The sequence below is a fragment of the Lepisma saccharinum genome, chromosome 4 (assembly GCF_977018435.1).
Source record: "Lepisma saccharinum chromosome 4, izLepSacc3.1, whole genome shotgun sequence".
Classification (NCBI taxonomy): domain Eukaryota; kingdom Metazoa; phylum Arthropoda; class Insecta; order Zygentoma; family Lepismatidae; genus Lepisma; species Lepisma saccharinum.
Window position 1 is genome coordinate 100,820,305 of NC_139232.1, and position 26,014 is coordinate 100,846,318.

Consider the following 26,014-nt stretch of genomic DNA (forward strand, 5'->3'; position numbering starts at 1 on the left):
ACCTTAACAGGTCGGATGATCTCCCACGTCTGGTGGGAATGGTAGGTAGGCACTGGCCCTCACGGGCTGTTAGGCCACGGTTATTATATTTACAAGTGTTAAGAGTGGTGTGCCAATAGTGTGTGAACCAGAAAAGGTGGATTTTTATGAAAACAGAGTAGTATTGTATCACACATTTTTGTGATGTGTTAAATGTGCCAAATTTTTTCTGTGAAAAATTTATTGAGTATCCCATGACATCATCAACCTTTTTCTTGTGGATGACTGTTTTATTTCTCATTACACATATCCACCTTTCCTGCTTTTCACTCTTGACATGTTTAACCCAGTGATGCACACTGATCATGTTAGCACCATACCATAGGTGCTAGTTAACATAGGGAACAATTCTTTCAACATTGCTTAAACCACACTAACAAATGGTCATTACGTGCCTCCATTTCAAGGGCTACAACTGCAGATTGTTTTCCTGCAACTGCTGTAAACACAAGTAAGGATATCAAAGAATGTAAGTGAATTATGAAGTTGGTGACATAACTTTTTATTCATCACTCGTACAACAGCTTATGGTTTGATTTTCATTTTTTTTTTTTTTTACTTCACTATATTTGTTCAGCTCTGATGGAACACAACAATTTGTTATGTGTTGCGCAAGAATAACATTTTCATGGTGACAGTTCAGCAATAACGCTTTTGCTTTGCAGGGGACTTAAACCTGTACCGATTTACTTTCCAGGCAGATGCATCCCTATTGTACAAGCATGTCCAGAAAGTGGAGTTTGTCTTGAGCATGGCAGAAATGTTTTCTGAGGTAGGTTGACTGAGTAATTTTTGAGAATAGTCGTGATAGAATGACGTTAAAAAAGATGAAGGAACACAAATTTAAAGGTTCATGACCAGCTTGTAGATACACAACCTTACAGCAATATTCACTATAAAATTCTATATAACACTGTATATGTTGAATAATATATAATTTTGCTTGTCTTTAAGGATCTCTCTGCAAAATTGTAAATGACCATTCTTATATCATCACATCTCTGATGATGAGACGAGTACTGCAAGTGAGAGAAATTTTCGATTCTTTTTTACCTGTCAGTTTTAAGAACTCTTATATGCCTATCTGAAATTGTTACCACAGGATTTGAATTCAAAGAATACAGGTGTATGCATGTGCACACAAGCACAAAAATATTTTCACTTAATTGCTGCTAGTACATCCCTAATTATATAGAGAATAGAGAGTAGTAATTACATATTTTTATTATATGAGTAACTAACTTAACAATAAAATATGATCAAATGTACACAAATATTTTATTTTGTGTACTAACAGTGCGATCAGTCTTCTTTGATACTTTTATGATCCTCCATAATTCCACAAAAAATTTCAAACTCTTGTAATTTGATTGGTCCTTCCTCCCGAGATAGGAAAGTTACGGCTGCTGAAAGTTAAAAGTTAGTGCTGTTATTTGACCGTGAATAACATAAATCCAGTATTACTGAATTTTATTTCTATTAGTATTAATTATGTAACTTTAGTTTCTGATTTCTACATTGGTACAGTCGAATCGTAATATATTGGAAATATACATTCAATAAATACAGTGGAACCTTGATTTTACATTTTTAGGTGACCTGGGTGAAAAAATTGAAATCCAGGAATGTAAAATCTTGAATTCCACTACGTTTCTTAAATAATGTGTTCTGCATAGACATGTTTGCTCAAAGAATTTAATTATTTTTTCAAAAAATCCAGCAGCTGTTCATTTTTTCCAGCTTCAATCCTAAATTAGTCCAAGTAAAGTAAAATTATCACATTTTTCTGCTTGTATGTGTAACTGGACAAATGTATTCAGGAAGATGTGTATAGCACCATAGGAGTTGTGGCCCTAATAGAGGTGCTGTGATCTGCACCATGCTCTGTCTGCCTTACCCCTAGGCACTAATTAATGGCAGACTGGATAATGCTTGGTGCTGCTTAAACAGGGACATTAACATAAAAATTTAGTGCATGTCTCTTTTGTCCTGACAGGTCCAGACTTTATAATATTTGGACACCTTAATTTTCCTTCTGTATAACAGAGGAATCTGCTGAGCACATGCATCAATTGTGGGAAAATAATTCTATATTACATTTCTTGGATCTGAAGTGAAAGAAAGTAATCATTCACTTCCCACAATTGACGCATGCGCTCAACAGATGCCTCTGGTATAACATTTTTTTTTTTTAAACAATTGAAGCAGGTATTTACAGGGTGACAATTAATTAATGACCACATTTATTTTGAGTATAATTTTATGTGTGTTAAACTTGCAGCTACAAAAGTAAAGGAGTAGGTAGTATGATATATGAATGTACAGGAAAATAACAAACACTGCTTATTTTTTGAAAATAGCAGACTTGAGGTACCCTCCATTGAATCGTAGGCATTCCTGAATACGAACAAACACATGATCCATAACTTTTGAAATTGTTTTCTTTGATATCAAGGCAATTTAATTTCTTATGGCTCTTTTCAAGTCCAGTAAGTTGTTTGGTTGTGTGGCATAGACTTTAGACTTTAAGTAGTACACCCATAAGAAAAATCTGGAGCAGTTAAGTCTGGGGAACGAGGAGACCAGTCAAAGTCACCAAACTTTGAAATCACATGATTGGGAAATTTCTGTTGCAATAATTGCATTGTTTCACGACTAGTGTGGCTTGTTGAAAAAACATGTCCTCAAAATTGGGGTTTCGACGCTGTAACTCAGGGGAAAAAATGCTCTTAACATTTGTCTGTAACGGTCACCGTTAACAGTTACAGTAACACCATTTGCGTTTTCAAAACAATATGGGCCTATGATCCATGATCTCGATAATGTACACCATACAGTAACTTTTGCACTATGTGTAGGGCGTTCATGGATTTCATTAGGGTTTTTCCAGTCCATATTCTCACATTCTGCTTATTCACATAACCAGATAAGTGAAAATGAGCTTCATCGGTCATTATGAGCCTCTCTCCAAAATTCGGATTAGTGTTATGTCCAATCATTGTGTTGCAAAGTGCTAAACGTTTTTGAAAATCAGTCGGTTTAAACTGATGGGATATCTGAAGTTTGTACGGAAACAAGTGCAAATCTCTATTGACACCAACTTCTTGTGACAACCTTCTTGCAGATTTCTTTGGGCTGTTTGTGATTGCAACTCTCACCCTTGCAATTGTTTCTTCATTGCACACAGATCTCTGCCTACCAGTACGGTTAGCATCAGTTACACTGCCTCTGTCACTACACTGCCTCGAAGGACACGCACGTCCGCCAAACCTTGCACGGAACCTTCTTTGAGCAGTGATCACCCAGTAATTGCTAGCGAAATAAAATTTCACTATCTGCTCGCTGTTGTGCACTCCACCTTTCCATGTTACACCACTAAATTTTGAAAAGGTCGATCTTTATATTAACCTCAAATGAAAAAGGAAAACCAAATTAGTACCACAAAACTTACAATATAAATGTGGTCATTAATTAATTGTTACCCTGTATTTATATAAGAACTAAATTTACCATCAATCGCCACACAAGATGTTATAATCCTGCAACCAATGTAATGTGCTAGCAAATCTTCATGCACGGCAAGTCTAGGATTGTACCCATTAGCCAAAGCATGTAAAACATGAACTTGTTGAGCATTTAATTCTTCTCCAAATTCTTGCATGCACTGAAATAAGCAAGATACAGGTTTTTTCAATCATGTCATGTTATTGTTTCAGCCAATTAGATTTATCATCAAGTTTCATATTGAAGTTAAAGGAGTAGGCCACCTCAGTGGCTGAACACATTGAACAGTCAACCCACAATCTCAATACCGAGGGTTCTAGCTTTGAGTCATTGTTCCTTCATGAGTATCATGTTATAACTAGGGATGGACGATATCGGAAATTCGATATTGCGATATATCGTCACCGACGATACGATACAATATTTTTTCTGTATCGTGATATCAGCGATATATTGTCTCCACGATATATATCGCTAAATATAGTGACGATATATTGCTGACATGATATATATCGCTAAAATATCATGAAGATATATTGCCAAATATGAAAATATATTGCAGACACGATATATATTGCCAAATACCATGACGATATATCACAGACACGATATATATTGTCAAATATCATGATGATATATCACCGACACAATATATATCACCAAATATCGTGATGATATATTGCCGACATGATATATATATCACCAAAATATCTTGATGATATAGCGCTGACACAATATATATCACTAAAATATCGTGATGATATATCATCTAGTTGATATCACCTGGACGATATTTTTCAATATCGCTATATATCGTCTAGATGATATATTGCCCAACACTAGTCATAACCATTTCATCCTCATCATCATGATTAACCAAAAGTGACAGTGCCTTGAATTAAATGGGAAGAAAAATACAAATTCTCAGGAACTGTGAAGAAGCTTGTGGTCATTGTAACATTTATTTTTACGTATTTTCTCCCTTTCCTTTGATTACATCACGGAAATTAGAATTCACACACACACACACACACACACACACACACACACACACACATTACAAGTATGGACTAATTTTTTCAAGGTTATTTTTTATTTCAACTTTCACTCTTTTGTTTAGTATTAGATTTTTTTAGATGAAAATATTTGTAAGTAGCTGATTACCTGTCATTGCCCGGATATTTATTTATCCCAATCTTCTATTAGCCAGGAAAATAATGAATTCTAACTATAGTGTAAAATGTAACTAATTTTACAAGGGTCGTTCAAGGTTGACCGGGATTTTCGTACGTAAAAAATCGATGAATAGCCGGATCATGATGAAACGTGCGGGTGACGTAATGTATTCCTTCGCGAGTAACTAGCGCCCGTCATGACGTATTTCGCGCATGTGCAGCAGTTGCAGCGAACATGGCGGCAAGCAGTGTGTCTGTGGCTGTGGAGCAGCGGTGTGTAATCAAATTTCTCGTGAAGGAGAAAGTGAAACCAGCTGAGATTTTCCGACGATTGCAAGCACAGTATGGTGAACAAACGATGTCGTGGACAAGAGTGTACGAATGGTGTGAGCAGTTTCGCGAAGGACGGGAGCTGGTGACAAATGAAGCGCATGGACACATTTTCCCGACTGCAGTCACACCAGTGAATATCGCACGTGTTGAGCAAATGATTCTTGAGAACCGGCGAGTAACAGTGCGGGATATTGCTGCCGAGGTGAATATCAGTGTCGGGAGTGTTGAGACAATCATTCATGACCACTTACGCTTCCGCAAAATCTGTGCAAGGTGGGTTCCCCGCCAGCTGACATTCGATCAGAAGTGGACACGCAGGACGGTCTGTGAACAGCTTCTGAATCGGTTTCGAGCAGAAGGTGATGAATTGTTGCAATCCATCATCACGTGTGATGAAACATGGTCGCACAACAACCCCAGAGACCAAAAGACGCAGCATGGAGTGGCGGTATAAAGGTTCCCCGCCCCCCAAGAAAAGCAAAATGCAGCCGTCCGCTGGAAAGATCATGGCAAGTGTCTTCTGGGACATGAAGGGCGTTATCCATGTGGATTTTCTGGACAAAGGGAGCACGATTAATGCCCAGTATTACTCCACATTGTTGAGTGGTGCTGTACGAAAGTCCATTCACAAGAAAAGACCTGGGATGTTGTCTGGAAATGTCATTCTTCTCCATGACAATGCCCGCCCTCACACGGCCAATGTGACAACAACAACTCTGGCCGACATGCGCTGGGAAGTTCTGCCCCATCCCCCCCTACAGTCCGGATTTAGCCCCCAGTGATTATCATTTGTTTGCACCCCTTAAAGACCATCTGGGAGGGAAGAAATTCACGACAGACGAAGCACTGCGGAGCGATGTCCTCCAGTGGCTACGACAACAACCAAGTTCTTTCTACGCCAAAGGAATTCGGGAGCTGCCAGAACGATGGCAACGGTGCCTCGGCGCGCACGGAGAATACTTTGAAAAACTGACATAGTTTGGTGTTTCTTCTGCTACCTATTTCCTCTGCAGAAATAAAAGTCCCGGTGAACCTTGAACGACCCTTGTATTTCATCGTGAATGTCACCAATTAACTTAGAGACTCCGAAAACTATGGATTCGATACTAAGTCATTTGTGACATTTTATTTTTCACCCCCTCTCACTTCACTATCATTGTGCAGGACTGCATAGAGTCACGGATGTCTGTCTGTGCGGAATTTAATATCGGTCGTTTTGGATTATATTTACATGTCACCCCTTCTGACCCCACCCCTAGGGGTGCCAGGGGTATCTTACCCCAAAAGTATTCTTACCAGATTGCAAGTGATATGTGTACCAAGTTTGGTTGAAATTGCTGCAGGCGTTCGAGAGTTATGCCTTAACAAACATATATACACACCAACACACACACATCCATTTATATATATATATATATATATTAGGTCAGTCAAAAAGTAAATGCAATCATTTTTTTAAAATTTTCACAGCAACAATAGAAAACTTACAATGATATAATTTTCCAACATAGTCCCCCTGCACTTCAATACACTTGGTCCAACGTTCCACAAGCTTTCCAATACCCTGAGAAAAAAAGGTTTTCGGTTGAGCAGCAAGCCACGTATGCACCGCGTCCTTCACCTGTTGATCTGTGTCGAATCGACGGCCTCTTAAAGCATCTTTAAGTGGACCGAACAGATGGTAATCCGACGGGGCGAGATCGGGACTGTATGCAGGATGCTCTAACATCTCGAAGCGTAGATTCTGCAGAGTTTGAGCGGTGTTGGCGGCGGTATGGGGACGCGCGTTGTCATGCAACAAAATAATGCCTTCCGACAATCGACCTCGTCGTTTGCTTCGGATTGCAAGCTTCAACTTGTTCGAAAGCATATCACTGTATCGTTCACTGTTTATTGTTCTCTCCCTTTTCACAAAATGTTCCATAATTACCCCTTCTGAGTCCCAAAAAAGTGTGAGCATTACCTTTCCTGCAGAATGTTGATGCTTGACTTTTTTTTTCCGAACTTGTTCGACCGCTTTTGAACTTTTCATCCACTGGTAAACACTTCGCAGCGGTAAAACATTATCACCGTGTTGTGCTGAAAGTCTTCTATGGATTTCAGCTCCTGGTACACCTTCAGAGCACAAAAAACGGATTACAGAACGCTGTTCTTCTGTGGTGCACACGAACAGTGGCGCAGCCATGTTTACTTGGCAACACTGCAGAGCGAACTGAAGTGATGACGCTGTAACCTGCCACAGGCGAAGACAACGATACTATCTATCGGCTTGCGAGCGCAGAAAGCTGTACAGCCAACATACTGAAGAAAATAAAAACATTGCATTTACTTTTTGACTAACCTAATATATATATATATATATATATATATATATATATATATATATATATATATATATATATATATATATATATATATATATATATATATATATATATATATATATATATATATATATATATATATATATATATATATATATATATATATATAGATATATAGATATATAGATATATAGATATAGATATATATATAGATATAGATAGATAGATAGATAGATAGATAGATAGATAGATTAGAAACTATTAACAATTATTTGTCAGGTAATGATTTAGACAATTTACCTCTTTCTGTGCCTTCTCTGACATCTGTTTGAACACTTTTTCTTCCTGCTCTTGTGCTATTTTTATCTCATCACTTAGGCTTTCTTCATCCTATGTAAAAAAAAAAAAAAGGACTGAATATTAGGTAGGGAAATATCTTGTAGACATAGAAATGTATTATTTTCTATGTAATGAATGGCATTCCTACCTTATTTGGCAATTATGAAATTTCGTTTCCCTGACTTCCATTGGTGTTGGCTAGTTCACTGGCATTTTTCTCGCAGTATGGATTCTGTGATCCATGCTGCTGCTGTTTTGGAGTCCATCTTGTGATGAGTCTGTGGTCCTTACTAGGAACAAATAATTTCTTGCAAAGAAGGTGCTACGAGGGACGTGGACTCTTGGTGGTGTCCTATTCAAGCATCTGCGTACCAATACTGTTGACTTCAGGATCAGGGGCGGTGCCAGAAAATTTTGACCCGGTGGGCAGGAGGCAAATACTGATAAATTAGGATGGGCAGACAAGAGTTTACAAGTTTCACAGACACATATTTTCTGGCTCTCTTCCCCCTCTCTCCTGAATTTCTTTGTATTTCTGTCGCCTTTTTCCTTTGCTTATTTATCCTTTTCACCATTCTCCTCTGCTCTCTTGCACTTTCACACACACACATGAGCACGCGGGTCAAATGTGATCAAAATTCTCTCTATCCACTCCAGTCTAGGAAAATGTAGTGAAGGGATTCGATGTTGTAAAGCCTCTTTGTTATCATTCCTATCTTTCCTGTGTCAATCTTGATATAACCTTCCTATTTCTCTCATTTAAGTATCCCTTCCCTTGATTGTATCTCCCCTCCATGCCTTTCAACTGTTCACTGTGTACTTCGCTTTGTAAGGTGGATATTTTGTCTTATTCCTTTGAATTAAGAAGGAATTTAACATACTGTACTGTATTAAGCGATCGAAGCAGATTAGATTAATTGATTTGTTTTATTTAGAAGATAAGTTAATTGTAATAAGATGAAATGGATTAAGGGACAATCACAAACATACATTGGCAGATCAAAACACAAGCTCCATAGAGGATTGTACTGGCGGAGAGTCCAGACGCCAGAGCCTCGTTAGTCTGCAAAATGCAGTCCAGGGTGTACTATGTGGAATAAAGGTTTACATTCGGGTGGCAGACTAGAGTAGCCTATATTGTTTAATTCATGCGACAATTATGAAAAATATCAAACAAATTTCAAATGCAAGAGACACCGAAGGCTACAAGAAGTATTTCTATGTGTGAAACTAGCACCGTCCCTAGGAGAGGGATAAGGTCTCACTTTTCATGGAGGGAATCGGTGAAGGATACAAGCACCAAAACTATTTGAAATGTAATTTAAGCGTTTTAGATTCGGAAAGCAAGTTGTGCCAAAATTCAACATTTACAGTTGCGCACGTTTCAACTGTCCACCTTTGTTTGCTTCTATTAACCTACATTTCAAAACGAAATGAGTTTTTAATCTTGCGATACAATGTTGTATATCCCGTACATTATGCACATATTAAAGGATGATGACAGAAAGTATGGTAAACAGAAATACTTTTTGATTTCCTCCTTAATGTCAATGAATGATCTTGAAAGGCACATAGCCAGGGGAAGGACCCAAAATCCTATAAACATCCGTAATACATTGGTAATTAGTTTGACTTCATTAGCACCATTAAGCCTTGTTTCCATGATATGAAAAAATTTCAATATGCTGACCAAGGCAAAAATTTATTTTATTATAAAATATAAATTAAACGTAACGTTTCAACCTTCTAGCAAGGTCTTCTTCTGACTATGTACCAAGTACAAATGTAACAAGGTACAAAAACAGGACGATATATATACACAAAAATACTCCCCTCCAAACTATTAGAAAGTTACATTCTAGCAGGTGGCTTTCCCTTGTCAACTTTACTTTCACCTGAAAGTTGTTGCTCCTCATGAGGCATGGAATTGGTCTTCATCTACTTCATTGACCAGATTTCAAATGCCTGCATCTGTTGTTTGCAGGCCCCATCTAGCTTCTTTCGGGTAGCAACATCAGAGCTTTCCTTACTAGTTAATGGAGAAGTTGCTCGTTTACAAGAGTAGAATTTCAAACTGCTAATTATTACTAGAAAATTACACATGTTTTCCAATGATATTTCAAAGTTCAATGATCATGTTTAAAAAGGTATAAAATAATGGTCAACTTTATAACTTTATGTAACTTTTGTAACCAAAAAATTAGTAATCATCTGCTTCCACCTATGAATGAAAAATGCAAGCTTGATGTATACGGTATATATTTAAAGTGTAATTTCATTGCAATGAAGAGTCTCTCAAGAATGTCTAAAACTTACATATGTTAATTAAATGAATAGTATGAACTAGGCTGTTCTTATGGCAAGGGTTCTTAATGCATGTATCTTTTTTAGCACCAAAACGGAGGCTGTGTGCATAAGGATCTTGTCCTTATTGTAAAGTTCCGTGCTTACCTTGATTCCCATGGTATTGCTCAGCTTTAGAACTCCTGTTTCAATTTGATAAATAAGCTGAAGATATGCTAGAAGGGGAAAGAAAACAAATAATAATTTGGTAATTCTTGTAAAATAACAAGCATTTAAAATTCACTCCATAATTTTATATCATTAATTATGAAATAACAGGGAACCAACTCCTGCGGTCTGTGGGGTGTGTTTCCAGCATATTTGCAGGCATTTCAATCACATCAATCCATTAGAAACACTAGCCATTGGGTAATATCTAATTAACATTGCATGCTTTAGATGAACGTAACATCTAAATGTGATTAGTTTCTGCAAATTTTCTTGACGTACAGGAATTTTAAAGAACTTGTATTTCACTTATGAAGAGTTGTTGAATCTGTTTGGTACTTACCATCAAGTTTCACAACATTCATGATTCTATTGTGCACAATAGCTTCTACGAGAAACAGGTAGTATCTCATGGTTTTGTGTTTGGATTTTATGGCCAAAACATACAGCATGGCTACCTGACTTTTCTTCAAACTGTTCACCCATACGTTGGCCTGCAATAGAAATTACCTTAAGTTGCATTATTCATTCTTATATAGGTTCTCAGTCCAAATGCAAATTGTCTGGTATTTTAGAATTTAAAAGTTTATTCTGTTGTATTTGTAAATATATTGATGAACTGATATCAAATCTATAAAATTTACTGATTATGTAACTAGGAGACTGCAAAAGATTTTCTTTGAGAAAAAGAAATTGCATGTAGACATTTACTTTGCAAAACTAGGGTATGAGTTATACTTTTGAATTTATATAAAAAAAAATACAACATGGCAGAATTTTGCATTAAGTTACATGCTGTTTATGAAAATATTATATTTGTAACATTGTTGACAATATTATTGATACATTGATGTGCCTATCAGCAGTTGGTTGAAATTGGTATTCAATATCAATAAAATGTCAACCTACGCAGATTTGGGTAAATTACTATAAAAAAAACACTTTACAGTTCCTATTACATTGCTTCCACAAGTAACACATTACAATTTCCTTTACATTGTCATACAATAAGGATAATCAACTGTTAACACAAGTACCCCATGTTCTTGCATTGCATGTTTTTTTCACAACACAACAAAGCATGTTTAATCCTTGCAATTAAATCATCTAATTCTGATTTTATCATTGTTACCCGAGTAAAATAATGCAAAGCAATGGAATGCCATATAATTACTCATGTAATTTTGATGATGCATTACTAATGCAAGTACTGAAAAAGTTAACGTGTTGCTACCGCAACCAAAACAGTAATGTGTTACCAAGTAATGCATTACTTGTATTGCACAACTCCCCAACTCTGCTGTTAATACTAACCTCAGTTATCGCTGCTCTCATTCTTCTTCTTATTCTGTCATCTGCCATTCCTCGTGTAGCTTCGTCTATCGTATAGCCAGCCTTCACCAGGAAATCTATAGGATTGTCATTGTCGCTGAACAATATTTCATCTTCGGCCACGTGAGGATCTTTCTTGACATCAGGGGAAACATTCAAGCAGAGATCTCCACCTAATGCCATGTTATCGATCCTAAATCCCCTACTTAGTTCCTTAGACATTGCTGCTAGTGTTGCAGGGCTAAGTGTATGCGGTGGTCTTTCCTTGACCGCAGGCAACTTGGATAATGCTTCAGTGAGCAATGAAGAATCTTGTTCGTCAGCAAAATGCACATGCCTTTCTCCAGACGGGACTTCATCCAATGGTTCTGGCGATTCTGTTTTCGTTGCTTTCGCCTCATCATCTGATATCTTCACGTTCATATCAGTTGACATTGTAGTTTCTTGTTTTTCATTTTTTGTCGACCTATCTTTACATTTTGGCCTTATAATTAGTTCGTACTCCTGGTTGTTAAATTTCTCCACAAGAACTTTGTGCAAGTATTTATGGATTTCTTTTTCGTCCTCAGTTGGCATATTTGATTCCTTTCCACTTTCTCCCTGATTTGCAGATAATGACTGACTTCTATCCTCAACTCCATTGTGGTGTTCAGATCTACTTTGTTGAAATACCCTTTCTGAATGTGTTGATGCTTCAGATGTCTCCCGTAATCTCCCCTTGCTTACAATAGTCCTTATAGCACTTGTGGCTTGGCGAAAGAGAGATGTGGGTAATGTCAGTTTAGACTTTATTATCCTCTTTCTTCCAGGGCCATTGCTAACACAGTTATGACCTTCAGATCTATTCAGAATCTCATTTGCATCTGTAGAACTTAACTTCGCTTCCCTGTCAGGTTCAGAAGTGTTAGATATCACCTTTGTCCCTGATGGATCTTCATGACTGAGTTTATCATTTCTTATAGATGCAGGCGTTTGATTGCAAGAAGGATTTCCTTTCTCAATATTCTCTTTCTTTGTATCGAGGGAACACATATTGGACATGGATTTCTCTTCTTTGTTATTGGAGATTGTCGCTTCAGGAGGAATACCACTTTTGAAAGATGAAGGGTGTAATGCACTTCCAACAACAATCTCAGATGCAGACACTTTCTCAGTTTTTCCCTTTCTTTCCGACAGAATTCCACCCTCACTTACGGAGAAAGGAAGTGGTCTCTTGATGTCTTTTCTTCTAATTATAGTTCTTACTACCTGTACCGCATTGCGCATGACTCGTATAGGTAGTGGTTTCTTTGATATTCCAGAATTCTTTCTTTTCCCGGGAGTACTTGCAGAGACGTTTCCTGCATTACCATTCTCCTCTTTAGTTTCTGATGTTAGTACACTTTCATTATTTACTAACATGTCAGTGTCTACATGAGGTCTTTGCGAGAGTCTTTTAGCATGAGTTTGAAAAGTATCTCTCTGTTCAGTCAACTCTGTTCGTTTTTCTTCCGCATTATGTTCTTTTTCAACTGCTTCACCACCAGTATCCTGGAAAGAACTACTTTTGACAGCTTCTTCAGTCATTTCCCTAGGTGTATAGTGCATATATTTGGAATGTCCATCATGGGACAGCATACCACAGCTTTTCACATCAGAAGAAAACTCACGTTCCGTACTTGTGTCATTTATGTGCTGTGAGGAAATTATGTGGTACACATCATTATCTTTGTTTTCAAATGGTAAGTGTTTCAATTCATTCTGCATGGTTGGTTCCTGGTTGCAAGAAGTCAATGAGTAAATTGGAGAAGTATGAGCAATTTCTTTAAGTTCAATCATGTCTGTTTCCTCCTCAAGATGTTTATGTTTATTTTCATCTCTTTTAGGACAGTTCAATAGAAAATCATGGTCAATAATTAAGGTTATAGTTGGTTCATTTTTAGAATCTTCAATGTGAGAATGGAGACCCCTGTTTTCTGAAATGCTTTGACAATTATGTGGGTCGGAATTGTGATTAGTGTTGGAATCTTCAGTGCTCACACAACCTCCATTAACGAAGGTCCTAGTAATGCTGAACTCAAGTTTTTCAGCACCAACTGCAGTACTGCCACTATGTGCTCTATCATGGTTAGTTTGTGTACGAAACATACTCGAATGTGAGTTATAGTCTGCATGTACCTTGGAAGAATTCCTTTCAACATTTTCAGTTTCTTGATCTTGAGTTGAATTGCCATTTGCTATATCTCCATCTCTATTACAAGTGGCTGAATAGGAGGAGCAAAATGATGTCTGATTATCCTCACTTTCCTCAACTAAAGGATGTTCACGAACTTTGAGTAACCTGCGTTCCTTTTTATTTCTGTCACGTGTAATTGTTGCTTGCTTCACAGCACAGTTATCTTTGGTGGAGAAAATCGATAATGAAGCACTGTGTTTACAGGTTACCTGAGTGTTCTTACTGTCTGCATCTTTTTTAAAATATTCTTCAAGTTTGCTAGGATCAAAATCTTTGCCTGCGTAAGGAATGTATGTAGAAATGCTGGACTTGTTTGTTTGGGCATCTAATCTGTCACCCTCATTACTCTTGTTATGAGTGAGTGAGACTATAGGATTCCCAGGAAGTGAAATGTTCGGTTTACCAGCTTCACATCTTATGACATTATGCTTGCTAAAATTCATTGAATAAGCACTGGCTCTTGGAGCACTTACATTAATATCGCTTTCATAATTTTCACTAGCAGATTGAAGATATTTATTTTTCAGAACAAAATTGTCTGAAGAAATTTGATTTATGTTCTCAATAGTTCGAGTCTTATTGTTGAAATCAGATTCATGATGTTTATTTGTTGAAAATGGAGCAGAGGTTATTTTTGAGTTTTCTTTATTGGAAGCTAGTTTGTTTCTCATACTGCTATCCTCAGATGTATTATTAATATACAATGGAATATGTTCGAGATTTCGTGAAGTGTATTCTTGTGCCACGTGAATTCCATACCTCAATAACCTTTTGACTTTATTTGGTTTTCTGTACTTAGATGATAATTTTAATTTCTTTTGAGTAAATTTGAGAGAAAGTTTTCCTCTGGTATTATATTTATCTGCATATTGATTAGCTGGTGTGCTTTCTTGTAATGTACATTGAAAATTCTTTAGTTTTTTAGAGTTTAAATTAGAAACCTGCTCGGCTTGAGTGGAAATACTGGATGACAGTTCAGAATACTGTGTGCAGTCATGGTTTGGAAGTTCCTTATTAGATTCTAATTCCTCCGTTGATGTTCTATATTTAATTACTTCAGGGTAGTTAGTTGTATTCAGTAACTTTAAAGGAGAATCTTCAGAAACACATTCTGAGGAGGAAAAGTTTTCTGAAGTTTCATTCATTCTGTTACAGTCACTGTAAGTATTTCCAGAAACTGGAGATGAGAGAACAGAAGAAGAATACTGTACCCTGTCTTGAAACATTTCTGGTGATGCTAGAATCTTTATTTCTGTACTTCGCTTAATTTTACTTGTGGTTCCATCTTGCAAAATGACCTGAACTTGGATATTCTGCATTCTTTCAGATGTTGAGAATACTGAATCTGTATGTTGTTCCATTTCAACACAATCACGTAAGCTGTTGATCACTTGCAAAATTGTTAAAGGAATTTGTTGACGAGGCGAATACACAATATTCATATCTGATCTTTTTCTTTCTGGTTCATTTTCAGTTCTCTTTCTCTCAGTTGGAAGTTCATGCTCACCATGTATTTTCCGTTTTACATTAGAATTGAAGTTCCCAGTTTTCACCAGCGTTTCTTCAACACTGTCATTGCATTCTTCACTCAGTTTGTCATCTTCTTGCACCAACTCTCCTGTTCCCGTAACTATTGCTTCATTAATAGCTGGATGCTGTGTCAAGGTATATGATTTTAAAGAAACTGATGTTAGTTTCCCTTGGGTTATTTCAGCTTCTGCTTTTGATTGATGATACTGATACTCTTCATTGACTTTTGTCTCTTCACCAATATTTGGTAGGGAGAAATAGTATCTATCCTGATCCAAAGAGGTTTCCCACCCATTGTCAGTCGACACACCAAATGACCTTGCATCTTCAATATTCTCTTTCAGTGATAAATTCATTCTTGAGTCTCTTGAAGAATTTTTTTTGCACATGCACATGTCTGTATTCTCCTGGTTAACTTGTTCAGATGGTTGAGTGATTGTGAACTTTGGTTCGGATGCAAGATCTTTGGTTGTTGATGGTGTGTCATTGTCTGTACTTTCGCAGATTTCACCATATGAGGATTGGAGTGATTCGTCTGCCATTTTTGGAAATTTGCAAGGTTTTATATAGCCATATTGCATTCCTGAAAGTGAAGAATGTGGTCCCTGCTCTGAAATGTATGATAGTATTTCTGAATTGTCGTCCTCTTGGTCAGTTTCTTCCTGTGTTGAAAATGATCGCTTAAGCCAAGATCTTTGGTCAAGCATTTTGTAATCGAGCAACCATGTATCGTCGGGTGTAGATACAGATGTATTTGAGACTGAGTGCTTTTCTAAAGATGCGTCATTTTCTGATGATGTATCACAATGTAAGTGATTGTTCGCAGCTTCAGCCACTTGAATCTGGTCGTGGTTACTAACTTGGTCTTCCAAACTGAGAGAAGGACATGAGGGAAATTTTTTTATGGAATGCACAGAAGAATCTATTGAATGCTTTCGTATGGCTGTATCTCTGGAGAAAAGTATGGATTTCTCCTGGAAACATGTAGCATCATCATAACTTAATTTCTCATTTTCTTCAGAATTTTTGGAGAGATGCCTGCTTGTTAATGTTCCTACAGAAGTAGCAGACTTTGCAGAGCTTATACTCTCACTGCTCAAAGCATATACTTCTTCAGTCTGCTCTTGTAAATCTATTCCTAATGTATGTTCTGACGAAACTGGCGATGTTTCTATGTCCTTTTCATTTTGTTCACCTTTCAAAATAGTTTCATCAGATGTTCTGATTTGTATGCATTCATCAGACAGGTATCTTTGTCTTTCAGATTTTACATTTGATGACAAGTAGGCAATTTGTTTTTTTGTACTCACAATTTCTTTCAGAACATTTCCCGCTATATTTTGTATTGTACCTACATTACGCGAAGCATGCTGGAACCTCAAGATATTTTGTTCAGGAATCATGTTGATATTATTTGCCTTTCTATCAAATACCTCGTCAGTTGTGTGTATTGGCATTCCTGACAATGAATTTTCACACAGATCTTCTCTGTTGCTTGTGGTGTCAGATCGAACTGATAAATTATCAACACATATTTCACTTGAAGATGCAATATCAACAAAAAACTTTTTTGATGAATTGAGGGTATCAGAATTACAAGCTGATTGAGAATCTGTAGCATCTTCATGTTCACTGTTCGTATCTATCAAAGATGTTGATACCTCTTGAGAAGAAGTAATTCCTTTATTGCAACAGAAAGATTTATTGTATCGATTTTGATAATTGTTGCAGTTTGTGAACTTGAGTAGAAGGTTAGCACTATTATCTTCTGTAGATGCTGAAAACACAAACACATCATTTTCATCTTGGTGAATATCAGCTTCATTGTTTGATGCATGGCCTTCAAATGACTTACTAGTGTAAACATCTCTTTTCTGGGGCTCATAAAGTGAACTAGTATCACTAACCATATCCTCATTACTTTGTCCAATTTCTGAGAACTTTTCTATTAAACATGGCTGTTCTCTCCACAACTGCTCTTGTTGAAAACTTACATTATATGTTTTATGGCCAATACTTTCAACACAAGATTTCTTATGTACACGAGTTGATCTATTAACATAAGAAAAATGCTTTTTAACATTAGTATTTCTTCCCCTTTTGTTTTCTCCTTTGTAACCCTTCCAATTTGCAGATCCTTTGACAATTGGCATAAACTTTCTTTCGTACCTCTTTGTAACATTTTCTTCCATCTCTCGTTCATCATTTTCTTCTTTCAAATTAAAATTAGTACTGTTACCTACTAGTTGAGATAGCATTGTTTCTTTAAATGAAATGACTGTCATTGCATTTCCCCATACTCTGCAGACTTATTGGATAAGTTGGTGCTGCAGGATTTAATTCTCTGGTGTTGGGTGTTTCTTCAGGAACAGCAGCATATGCACTTTTTGTGAAGTACTTTTACCTGCATATGAACCAGATTAATTATCAGAGTAAGAACAATGATAAAAAGTTTCTAAATCGTGTCTTTGATAACAACATAAATTTCCTGGATTAGTTGACCTATCCAAACTTAAGCCAACCTCTGTGGTGGAGTGGTTAACACAACATGCTATGATACCCGGGGTTCCAGGTTCAAATCCCAGTCTTGGCATGACTGTCCATTCATCAATTTCATCATTGTGATTAGCTAGAGTAGCTGAAAAGAAAAGTAAAATACACCCAATCAATGAACTATCCAAACTTAAAGATTGGATTGATTGATTTATTTTTTTTACCTCACTTTGGCTAATTGCGAAGCTGAGAATGAATGCTGATAAAATCAAATTTATGAAAAGACAATCACAAACACACACAGACTGAACACAACATGAGCCCCTCAGAGGATTATACTAGCCGTAAGTCCACCCTGGAAAAAATCCTGTGGATGTCCATGCGTGAAAGAGAGGTTGACATTTGGCATCTTCCAAAGAGGAATCACCTCTTACACCCCTTAAGTTTTGAGTTGATTCATACTATTTGCAATTGTTCTTTTTCTGGGAATAAAATATTCACTATTGCATGTTGAAATACTACAAGTGGAATCCAATCTCTAGATAAACATTTACTGTGGAATGTGTCAAAATCTTGTAAACCTCAAATCTTGGTAACTTCGAATATTGAAGGCTTGTTATGCAGTGAAATTTTGATTTGAGGTTGAGAAGTACAGTTTTATCCACAAAGCAAGAGAAGCTGAGCGCGAGAGGGCATGATCAGTGGATCAGTGATGGCGCCAAACTGAAACTACGACCTAATACCGGTTAAAGTGTGTTTACTTAATACTTTACTATGGTATAATTTTACCAATGACATATTTTAGTCAGATCCAAAGGTAAATCACTGAGATGTTGCATTTTGATCCATCATATACAAAAGTTCATTTATGCATTAATCCTTTATGTTAATTAAAATACAATAAACACACTGTTTTCCTTAGTAATTAATTATTTAGTGGAATAATATGACAGACATGCTATTCTTATGAACAATACATCATCGAATCTACTCACTATCAGTTCTGTGGATATAAGTGTAAATCCAATATATATAAAGCCCCAATCCCACCACTGACTGACTCACTGACATAAATGTTCTCCATGAAGGAAGCCCCGGAGGCGAAAAATGCCCGATTACGACCCCCCATGAAATCGTCCCAAAAGGCCGAGAAAATTAAAAAATCGGTCAATCGGCCTTTCCTTAAGGGTGAAAATGCCCTTTTCTCACGTCCTTAGCAACCGTTGCCACGGAAATTTTTTGCAGCACACATTGTTTCCTTCAATAATTAATTGTCTAGCTAAATACATTATATTTCTGACAGATCAATAGCACACAGATGAATGAACTCATGGTTTCGAAAAGGTGCTTGAAACAAGGGTGACATCTACATAAGAAGAAGATTCAGTCCAGATACAATTACGTATATATTGTTATACTCAATGCGTAAATATCTACATCGTGGTTGTTTTAACTAAATGTTGAGGGGGTATAATGACATGCAATTCCTTAGAGCTTGCCGTGCCTGTTGTTGTCCATGGAAACGAACGTTGCTAGGGAACTTAAAGAAAGTTTATTTTCTACTACTGTAAGTGAATTATGCTAGACTTTTCGTATTTCAAAATACGAGCGTCAGAATTTATTACAGAGGCAAGGTAGGAATTTGGGGGGAATGACGGAACACAGTTATTATCCAATTACGTTCAAAAATGTGAAAATGACAAAAGACGTAAATATTGCATTTTCAATTTAGTGTCGCTATTGAATTCGTTTATGCAAACAAATCCAACTAATTATCTTGAAACAATTATTACTTACTCAGTTTATTATTAAGAAAATATACAATAATATTTTGAATATTTGTACCTTATTAGAGCCCATACACACACAAAGTTACTTTATAAACTTTTCAAATTAGCGAACATATAAACATGATCCCCATCATCCAATACAATATGCAGACATTTTCAAAGTCATTAAGATCATTGTGGAACCCCATCTATCAGTGACGTGCACTGAGGAGTAGCTAGTCTAGCAGAGATAGATCAATCAATCTCACATCTCTAATTATTTTCAAATCACAATATTTATTGTCTTGTTAAAGCCACAGTTCATTTGCAACACTTTTTTTTTTTCAAGCGCTTCTCGTCCCTCGTTGCGATCTGAGGGGAAAACTGGCCTAGCTCGCTCTTCTTCCGCCTTAGCAGTTCCAGGTAGAAACGGGTTTCCGAAGGAAAAGGGAAGATTTCTGCCTCTACCTCCCTTGCCCCCTCGCCCCCGCTGCAATGGTTGAAAGCCCGTGCTTTCAGGTCCCTCAGTCTATCTCTTATAGGACAGATAGGGGATTGGTTTCCTTTCGATTTCGTTGTAAATCCTATAAAGAACTTAGGGGGAAATTTTCTGCAGTACTTATGTTCTCTGTATTTACACCACAACTTTTTACACGTTGTACTGGTACAATATGTATGTATAATATGGGATGTAGTTTTATTATTTATGAAATGGGAACGTGTTATCTGCAGACAATAATGTTATGCTTTCTTTCTTGTCTTTTTTTTTTCAAATATAGAATATATAATGATTAAATTACAAATATTTGCTCAGGTTCTCTATCGCTCTCGTTTTAGTAGTGTTTTATTTAAATATACTAATGTCTTGGCCTGTAACGTATGTATTTAATTGGGTTTGATGTTGGTTTGGTTTATTTAACTTCGCTTTTCTGTCACATTTGGTTATCGCGAAAATAAGGATTAGTGATGATATGATGAAATTGATGAAGGGACCTCATATGAACACTCCAGGCCGGGATTCGAACCCGCGATGAACACGCATTCTTGTGCCTTATGTGTTGTACTATGCAGTGAATAATGCAATAATTCGGAATGAAAATGTATCTCAGAACTCGAAAAGCCAAATGAATATTATTGAATAAACTACAAAAAGTATGTTTTGTTACCTGTTTGTTTCTGTGCATAAAGTGGACTTAAACCACCAAATCAGCGGGCTGACACCAGGAGTTCCGGGTTCGAACCCCGACCTGGGCATGGGTGTTCTTTGTGTTTGTCCCTTCATTAATTTTACCGTATCATCTTCGCAATTAACCAAATGTGACAAAAAAGCGACGCTAAGTAACAAAAATCAAATCATTGATTGATTGCTTGATTTGGTTTATTTTACTTAGCTTTTCCGCTACTTTTGGCTAATCGCGAAGTTGATACGATAAAATTGATGAAGGGACACACATAAAGAACAACCATGGCCAAGCCGAGATTCGAACCCAGGATCTCTGGCTTAGTGGTCAAATCAAATCGTCTTTTATCTTCGAATGTGGGTGGGGGTTACGTGTAATTTTTTTTAGTACTCATTCATCATTTTGCAATCTTTTCCTGTTATTGACGTTCTGTTTTTTTAGGAATACTGGGCCCTAAGGGGGGGGTAAGACCCACACCAACCCACCCACCCCCTTGCACACACCATTGATTGCTACCCCAAGTGTCGACGTCACCGCACGTCACTGCCATCTATAACATGATTGCGCCCACAACATGGTCGAAGGTCACGCATGCGAGCGTACAAGACGTGGCCAAAGGCCACGTCGAAAGTACGCGAGTATTACATATAACACTGCAATCACAACAAGAGCAATACAATACGTCACTGAACAATAAGATATGTCTGTTTTTATCTGCAACCTTGTTTAAATCCAAAGATTTTGCAAGCTTTTGCTCCATGGACAGAATAGATAAAGCACTCAACCTCTTGTTACGTATTCGATTATGAAGGTAACACTTGATTTACCGCAATCAGCTGTTTATGGTGGTATGCACATTTTAACATGATGAAACACATGAACACATAACACATTATTTGAAATTTTCATTAAAGGGTGAAGAGCGTTAAAGGTGGCCAGACATGATGTTGATCACATCATCCCATGGCACAGTTCAAGAATATGTGGAGCTCTATAACTCCATTAGCCCATATGCCTTCATGGCATGTGTGTACTGTACACAAACAGGGGTATCTTTGCCTTGCTTTGCCTTTGTCTTTCTGCCTTAGTGTGCCATAACTTTTGACATAAGCTTTAACCTGGACTCTGAAGTGTTCAATTCACAACAGTAGAAGTGGCAAAAGATTGTAGCATTCGTGCTTCAGAAAATCGGTACTAATTTCATAAAGTATGCATCAACTAAACAATAACACCCTTGAATAGAACATAGAACGTGTGTTAATGACAAATTCTGCCAAAATGAAGTATCTTTTGTTTTCTTCTTCAAGGACTGGAATTTATAAGTTAAGACAAGAAGTTGGGGTATGCAAGAAATACCATCTACTTAGAGTAACATTTCTGAAGAATGAAGGTGCCACACTAATTACAGACTATATTTTCACTGCAAATTCACCTTCACTAGGTTACAATAAATAAAGTTGCAACTCTTGCACTGGTCATTTTGATTAGTGAAAAGAACTGCAGAAGATTATAAAAATATTTCAGAATTAAGAAAATGGAGGGAAACCCCAAAATATGCAAGTGGATGAGGGCACTTATGCCCTGGTACCTGAAAATTAACCCAGTTGGGTTTACAGCATTCTACAAGGAGATAAGTAAGATTAAAATAAAGGTTAGTGAGAGTAGGAGGTAAATGTATGATAATATTTATGAATACAGATATAAAATGTGTAAGTGGTTGGGTAATATTTTGTTAGAATAGGTTAGAATATTTCAGAATATATTATGCATTAAGGCTGATCAGAATTCAATCAGTTTTAGATGTGCTTCAAAGATTGATTCTCCTGCACAGAAGCAATTTGGCCACTTTGATGGTACTGCAGAAATTATTTTCCAACCTGACAAATGATAATTAATTAACATGTAGGACTAGGCCTGTGATCAATACAATTACCCAATGTGCTGATTTTTGCACCGTATTGCAATGTTTAGGTGACTGGATTTGTATTAAGGTTCACTGTAGTTAATAGCAGAGTAAAATGTCAATTTTGTAGCAAGTTTGGCGACTCACCTTTGGTCAATTACTTAGTATCAAAAGGCAATTTGCAGCTGCCCTTTCCCCCACCCCCATTGATTTTAGAAGACATCGTAATAAATAAATCTTCCGATCTGACTGAAGCGTACTTGAATATTGCAATGACCTTGCCCCAATGAAAGTTTTGTAATCATAAATATTATGGACGTAAACTTATATTTTTTTTGTCTTATTTTCGGTCGAAATTCGTCTACTGCTCTACAAAAATCTAGGGGTGCTACAGGGGGCTAAGACCCATTGTTTTTTGGGGGGGTTGCCCCCCTGCCTGTAGCACCGTCCCTGGGTGTGATAGCTGGATTTTTACATGGACGCTTATGGGAGTGTTCTTTATTAAATACTCTAGGAACATGTTACTCAATATAACTTAACAAAGCACATGGATGGAAAGAAGAAAAGTTGAAGAAGAACTGGCTGCTACTAAAAATGTCAAAACTGAACTGCTTTGATTAGTGAAAATTTAGGAAGAGCAAACATTTTCATTCCCTGTGGAAGTTAGGACACATTTATTAATATTTTATATAAGCTGTATCTACCTTAATATTCGACGTAACCCTTTCACTTACAATGAAAATACCATATCTCCACCCCAATTCATATTTTTGCTGCATTTTTAAAGTTTTAGTTCATCAATTATTTTAACTTAAAATTATTAATGACTATAGAATTGGATAAATAAAAATACATGTTACCTTCAGAGGTGGTGATTGGTTGCGAAAACTAGGGAGACAGTGCAATTTACTTTCTCTTGGTAGACAAGGTTAGCATAAGAGGCCATAGTGCTGGGACAAAAAGTATATTTCGTATTTTTGCATGGTATGGTATCTTGAAAACATTCAGCAGTATGTATTCCAGGGACGTAGCTAGGCTGATCAGTTTGGGAGGAGGGGGGTATGATTTTTTCCTATCGAACCAGTAAAAATTAACAGAAGATGAAGGGTGTAGAGGGACATAATTCCACTGTAAAGTGAATGTCAGGTGAAAATTACACATTTTATGCAATCAATTTCGTTTCAGTCCCACATTTTATAGAGATTTCAAGGACTGAAATCTGGTGTTTGGAAAGGGTAGCACCCTTTTTTTATATAATTTCTTGCATGTCCCTCCATTGTCTCCTCTTATTCATGAAAACTGGAAAATATTTCAAAGGTGGGTTTCATGATTAACTTAAATAGGTAGAAAAGCGATGCTAAATGACAATAGTAATAATGAGTTTAAATCAGCTCCTGAAGTGTAGATTTCCAGCTGGGCAGATGGGGGGGGGGGTTATGCTCCTATTGTTTTACATGGTCACAGGGACAACTGGGGGGTAGGAGTGATGTTCTGCGAAAATTTTGCTAGCTGGGGATGTACCATCCTCCTGCATCCCCTCTCACTTCGAGCACTGATCTAAATACTAGCTGAAGGTTGTGCGTTCGAATTCCTGATGAGGCCTTTGTCTTTCATTGAAGTTGTTCTTATTTCCATTCATACTCATCGTTGCGATCAACTACAGGGGATAGAGAAGTGACGTTTAACAATCAAAATACTAACAGATATGAATTTAATGTAGATCTAGATCAAGTTGCAGTAATCCTCACTTGACAAGTAATGTGTATATATATAGAAAAACAATCATACCTGATATAAGCTTTATAGGATCCAACCCATCTAACTATTCAGGAGATAGAAGCCAGTGTATGGGATATTCCAAAGTATTTTGAATCTGAACTTTCTTTTTTTCCAATCTGAACATACTGTGGCCGTATCTTGCAGCTCGAATTATTATAGAAAACCATTTATTACTAATTAGATTGACCCATCATACACAACTCAACTCAACAAAATTTTATTGGACTTACAGCTTTACATGTGGCTGTTTACGCCCAGCATACAGTTTAAGTACCCATCATACACAAACTTTTAATTTTTTTGACGGTTGCAAAAAGCATGGTTTGCTGATATTGTGTAATTGAGGGAATTGATCGCTATTTGCTATAAAAGACGTCACTTGGTGCCGCACTTCATCTATACATTTATATTTCTATTTTTTTTCATCCATGAATCACATTTGCATTTTCATGCTGCGATATTAGACATGTCAGTCGAACATTACAATATACTAATACAATGAAATATAATAATGTAATATACAATGAGATGATACCTTAGCCTATTACAGTTTTATGCTTGGATGTGTGTACTCGTATTAGTTATACTGTCTCAGTGCCGTGCCCAAGGAGGGGTTAATGGGGGTTATAACCCCCCCTTTCGCCAAGTATTCATGAGAAAAAGAACGTCAAAGGTAGGAAAATATGAGAAAATGAGGGCTGACTACCAAGGAAAAGAATACATAACCCCTCCCTTTCAAAAATCCTGTACTGTACTGTCTATAGATAAAAGTAACACCAGTAAGACATGTTAAAGTTACAATATAAAAATACTATTCTGTAATGGATTAAAACATTAAATATTGAGAGATAATATAACGGTAAGAGTAAAAAAAACCTCCAATCCATCAACCCATAAGTGAGTTGGTAGATTAGACGTTCAAAAATTCACTCACTGTGTAAAAGCAATGCTACAACAGATGATTTCTTAATTTCTTTTTGAATTTGGCTACTGGTTCAATAGTTATAATGTGATCTGGTAACTTGTTGTGTAGGTGGATGCCTGTGGATTTTGGACCTTTTTCAAATAGTGTTGTGTTATGCATTGGAACTGCAAGATTGGAGTTATTTTTCGTGTTGTAATTATGTATTTCCTTGTTGCATTTGGAGATCTTTGACAGATCCATTTTTACATGCCATAATAATAAATTAAGTATATAGAGGCAGGGTAGTGGTAGAATGCCAAGTTCCCTAAAGATTTCCCTACATGGTTCGTTCCATTTCTTTCCCATCATAATTCTTAATACTTTTTTCTGAAGATTAAATATTTTTGTGCTGTTTACTGCATTTCCACAGAATATAATGCTATATGTTAGTTGCGATTGGAACAGGCTAAAATATAGGGTTCTTATTGTACTCTTTTCTGTTACATCTTTCATGATTCTTCTGCCATATACTCTAAAATTAGGTAACGATTCTGCCAAAATAATTGTGGTGCTTTCGTTTTGTATTTGGCAGTAACGTGCACTCAAGGAAAGCGGAGCAAGCGCCGCTTGCGTAGATGTTTTTTTCTAAGTCACATAGAAAATGATCTTGTTATTTGAAGCTT

The 26,014-nt window shown here is 36.7% G+C and overlaps 1 protein-coding gene across 1 annotated transcript; it reads right to left on the reverse strand.

Annotated features, from left to right (window-relative positions):
- Nucleotides 1–1,269: 1,269 nt before the first annotated feature.
- LOC145986673 (uncharacterized) lies at nt 1,270–24,627 on the reverse strand. The gene is made up of 7 exons (XM_083120959.1): nt 24,437–24,627; nt 11,540–17,706; nt 10,569–10,719; nt 10,166–10,233; nt 7,676–7,765; nt 3,550–3,703; nt 1,270–1,445 (listed from the first exon to the last, which is right to left on the reverse strand). Exons 2-7 carry the CDS (start codon nt 17,585–17,587, stop codon nt 1,342–1,344), a joined length of 6,615 nt encoding a protein of 2,204 aa, XP_082977085.1. The 5' UTR covers nt 17,588–17,706; nt 24,437–24,627; the 3' UTR covers nt 1,270–1,341.
- Between the last annotated feature and the right edge of the window lie 1,387 nt (nt 24,628–26,014).

Coding starts and splice junctions, on each gene's coding strand:
- LOC145986673 (XM_083120959.1), bottom strand. CDS start 17,587: ATGACAGTCATTTCATTTAAAGAAACAATGCTATCTCAACTAGTAGGT. Junction 3,704..7,675: donor CAGAGAAGGCACAGAAAGAG/GTAAATTGTCTA, acceptor TGCTTATTTCAG/TGCATGCAAGAATTTGGAGA. Junction 1,446..3,549: donor ATCTTGTGTGGCGATTGATG/GTAAATTTAGTT, acceptor TTTAACTTTCAG/CAGCCGTAACTTTCCTATCT.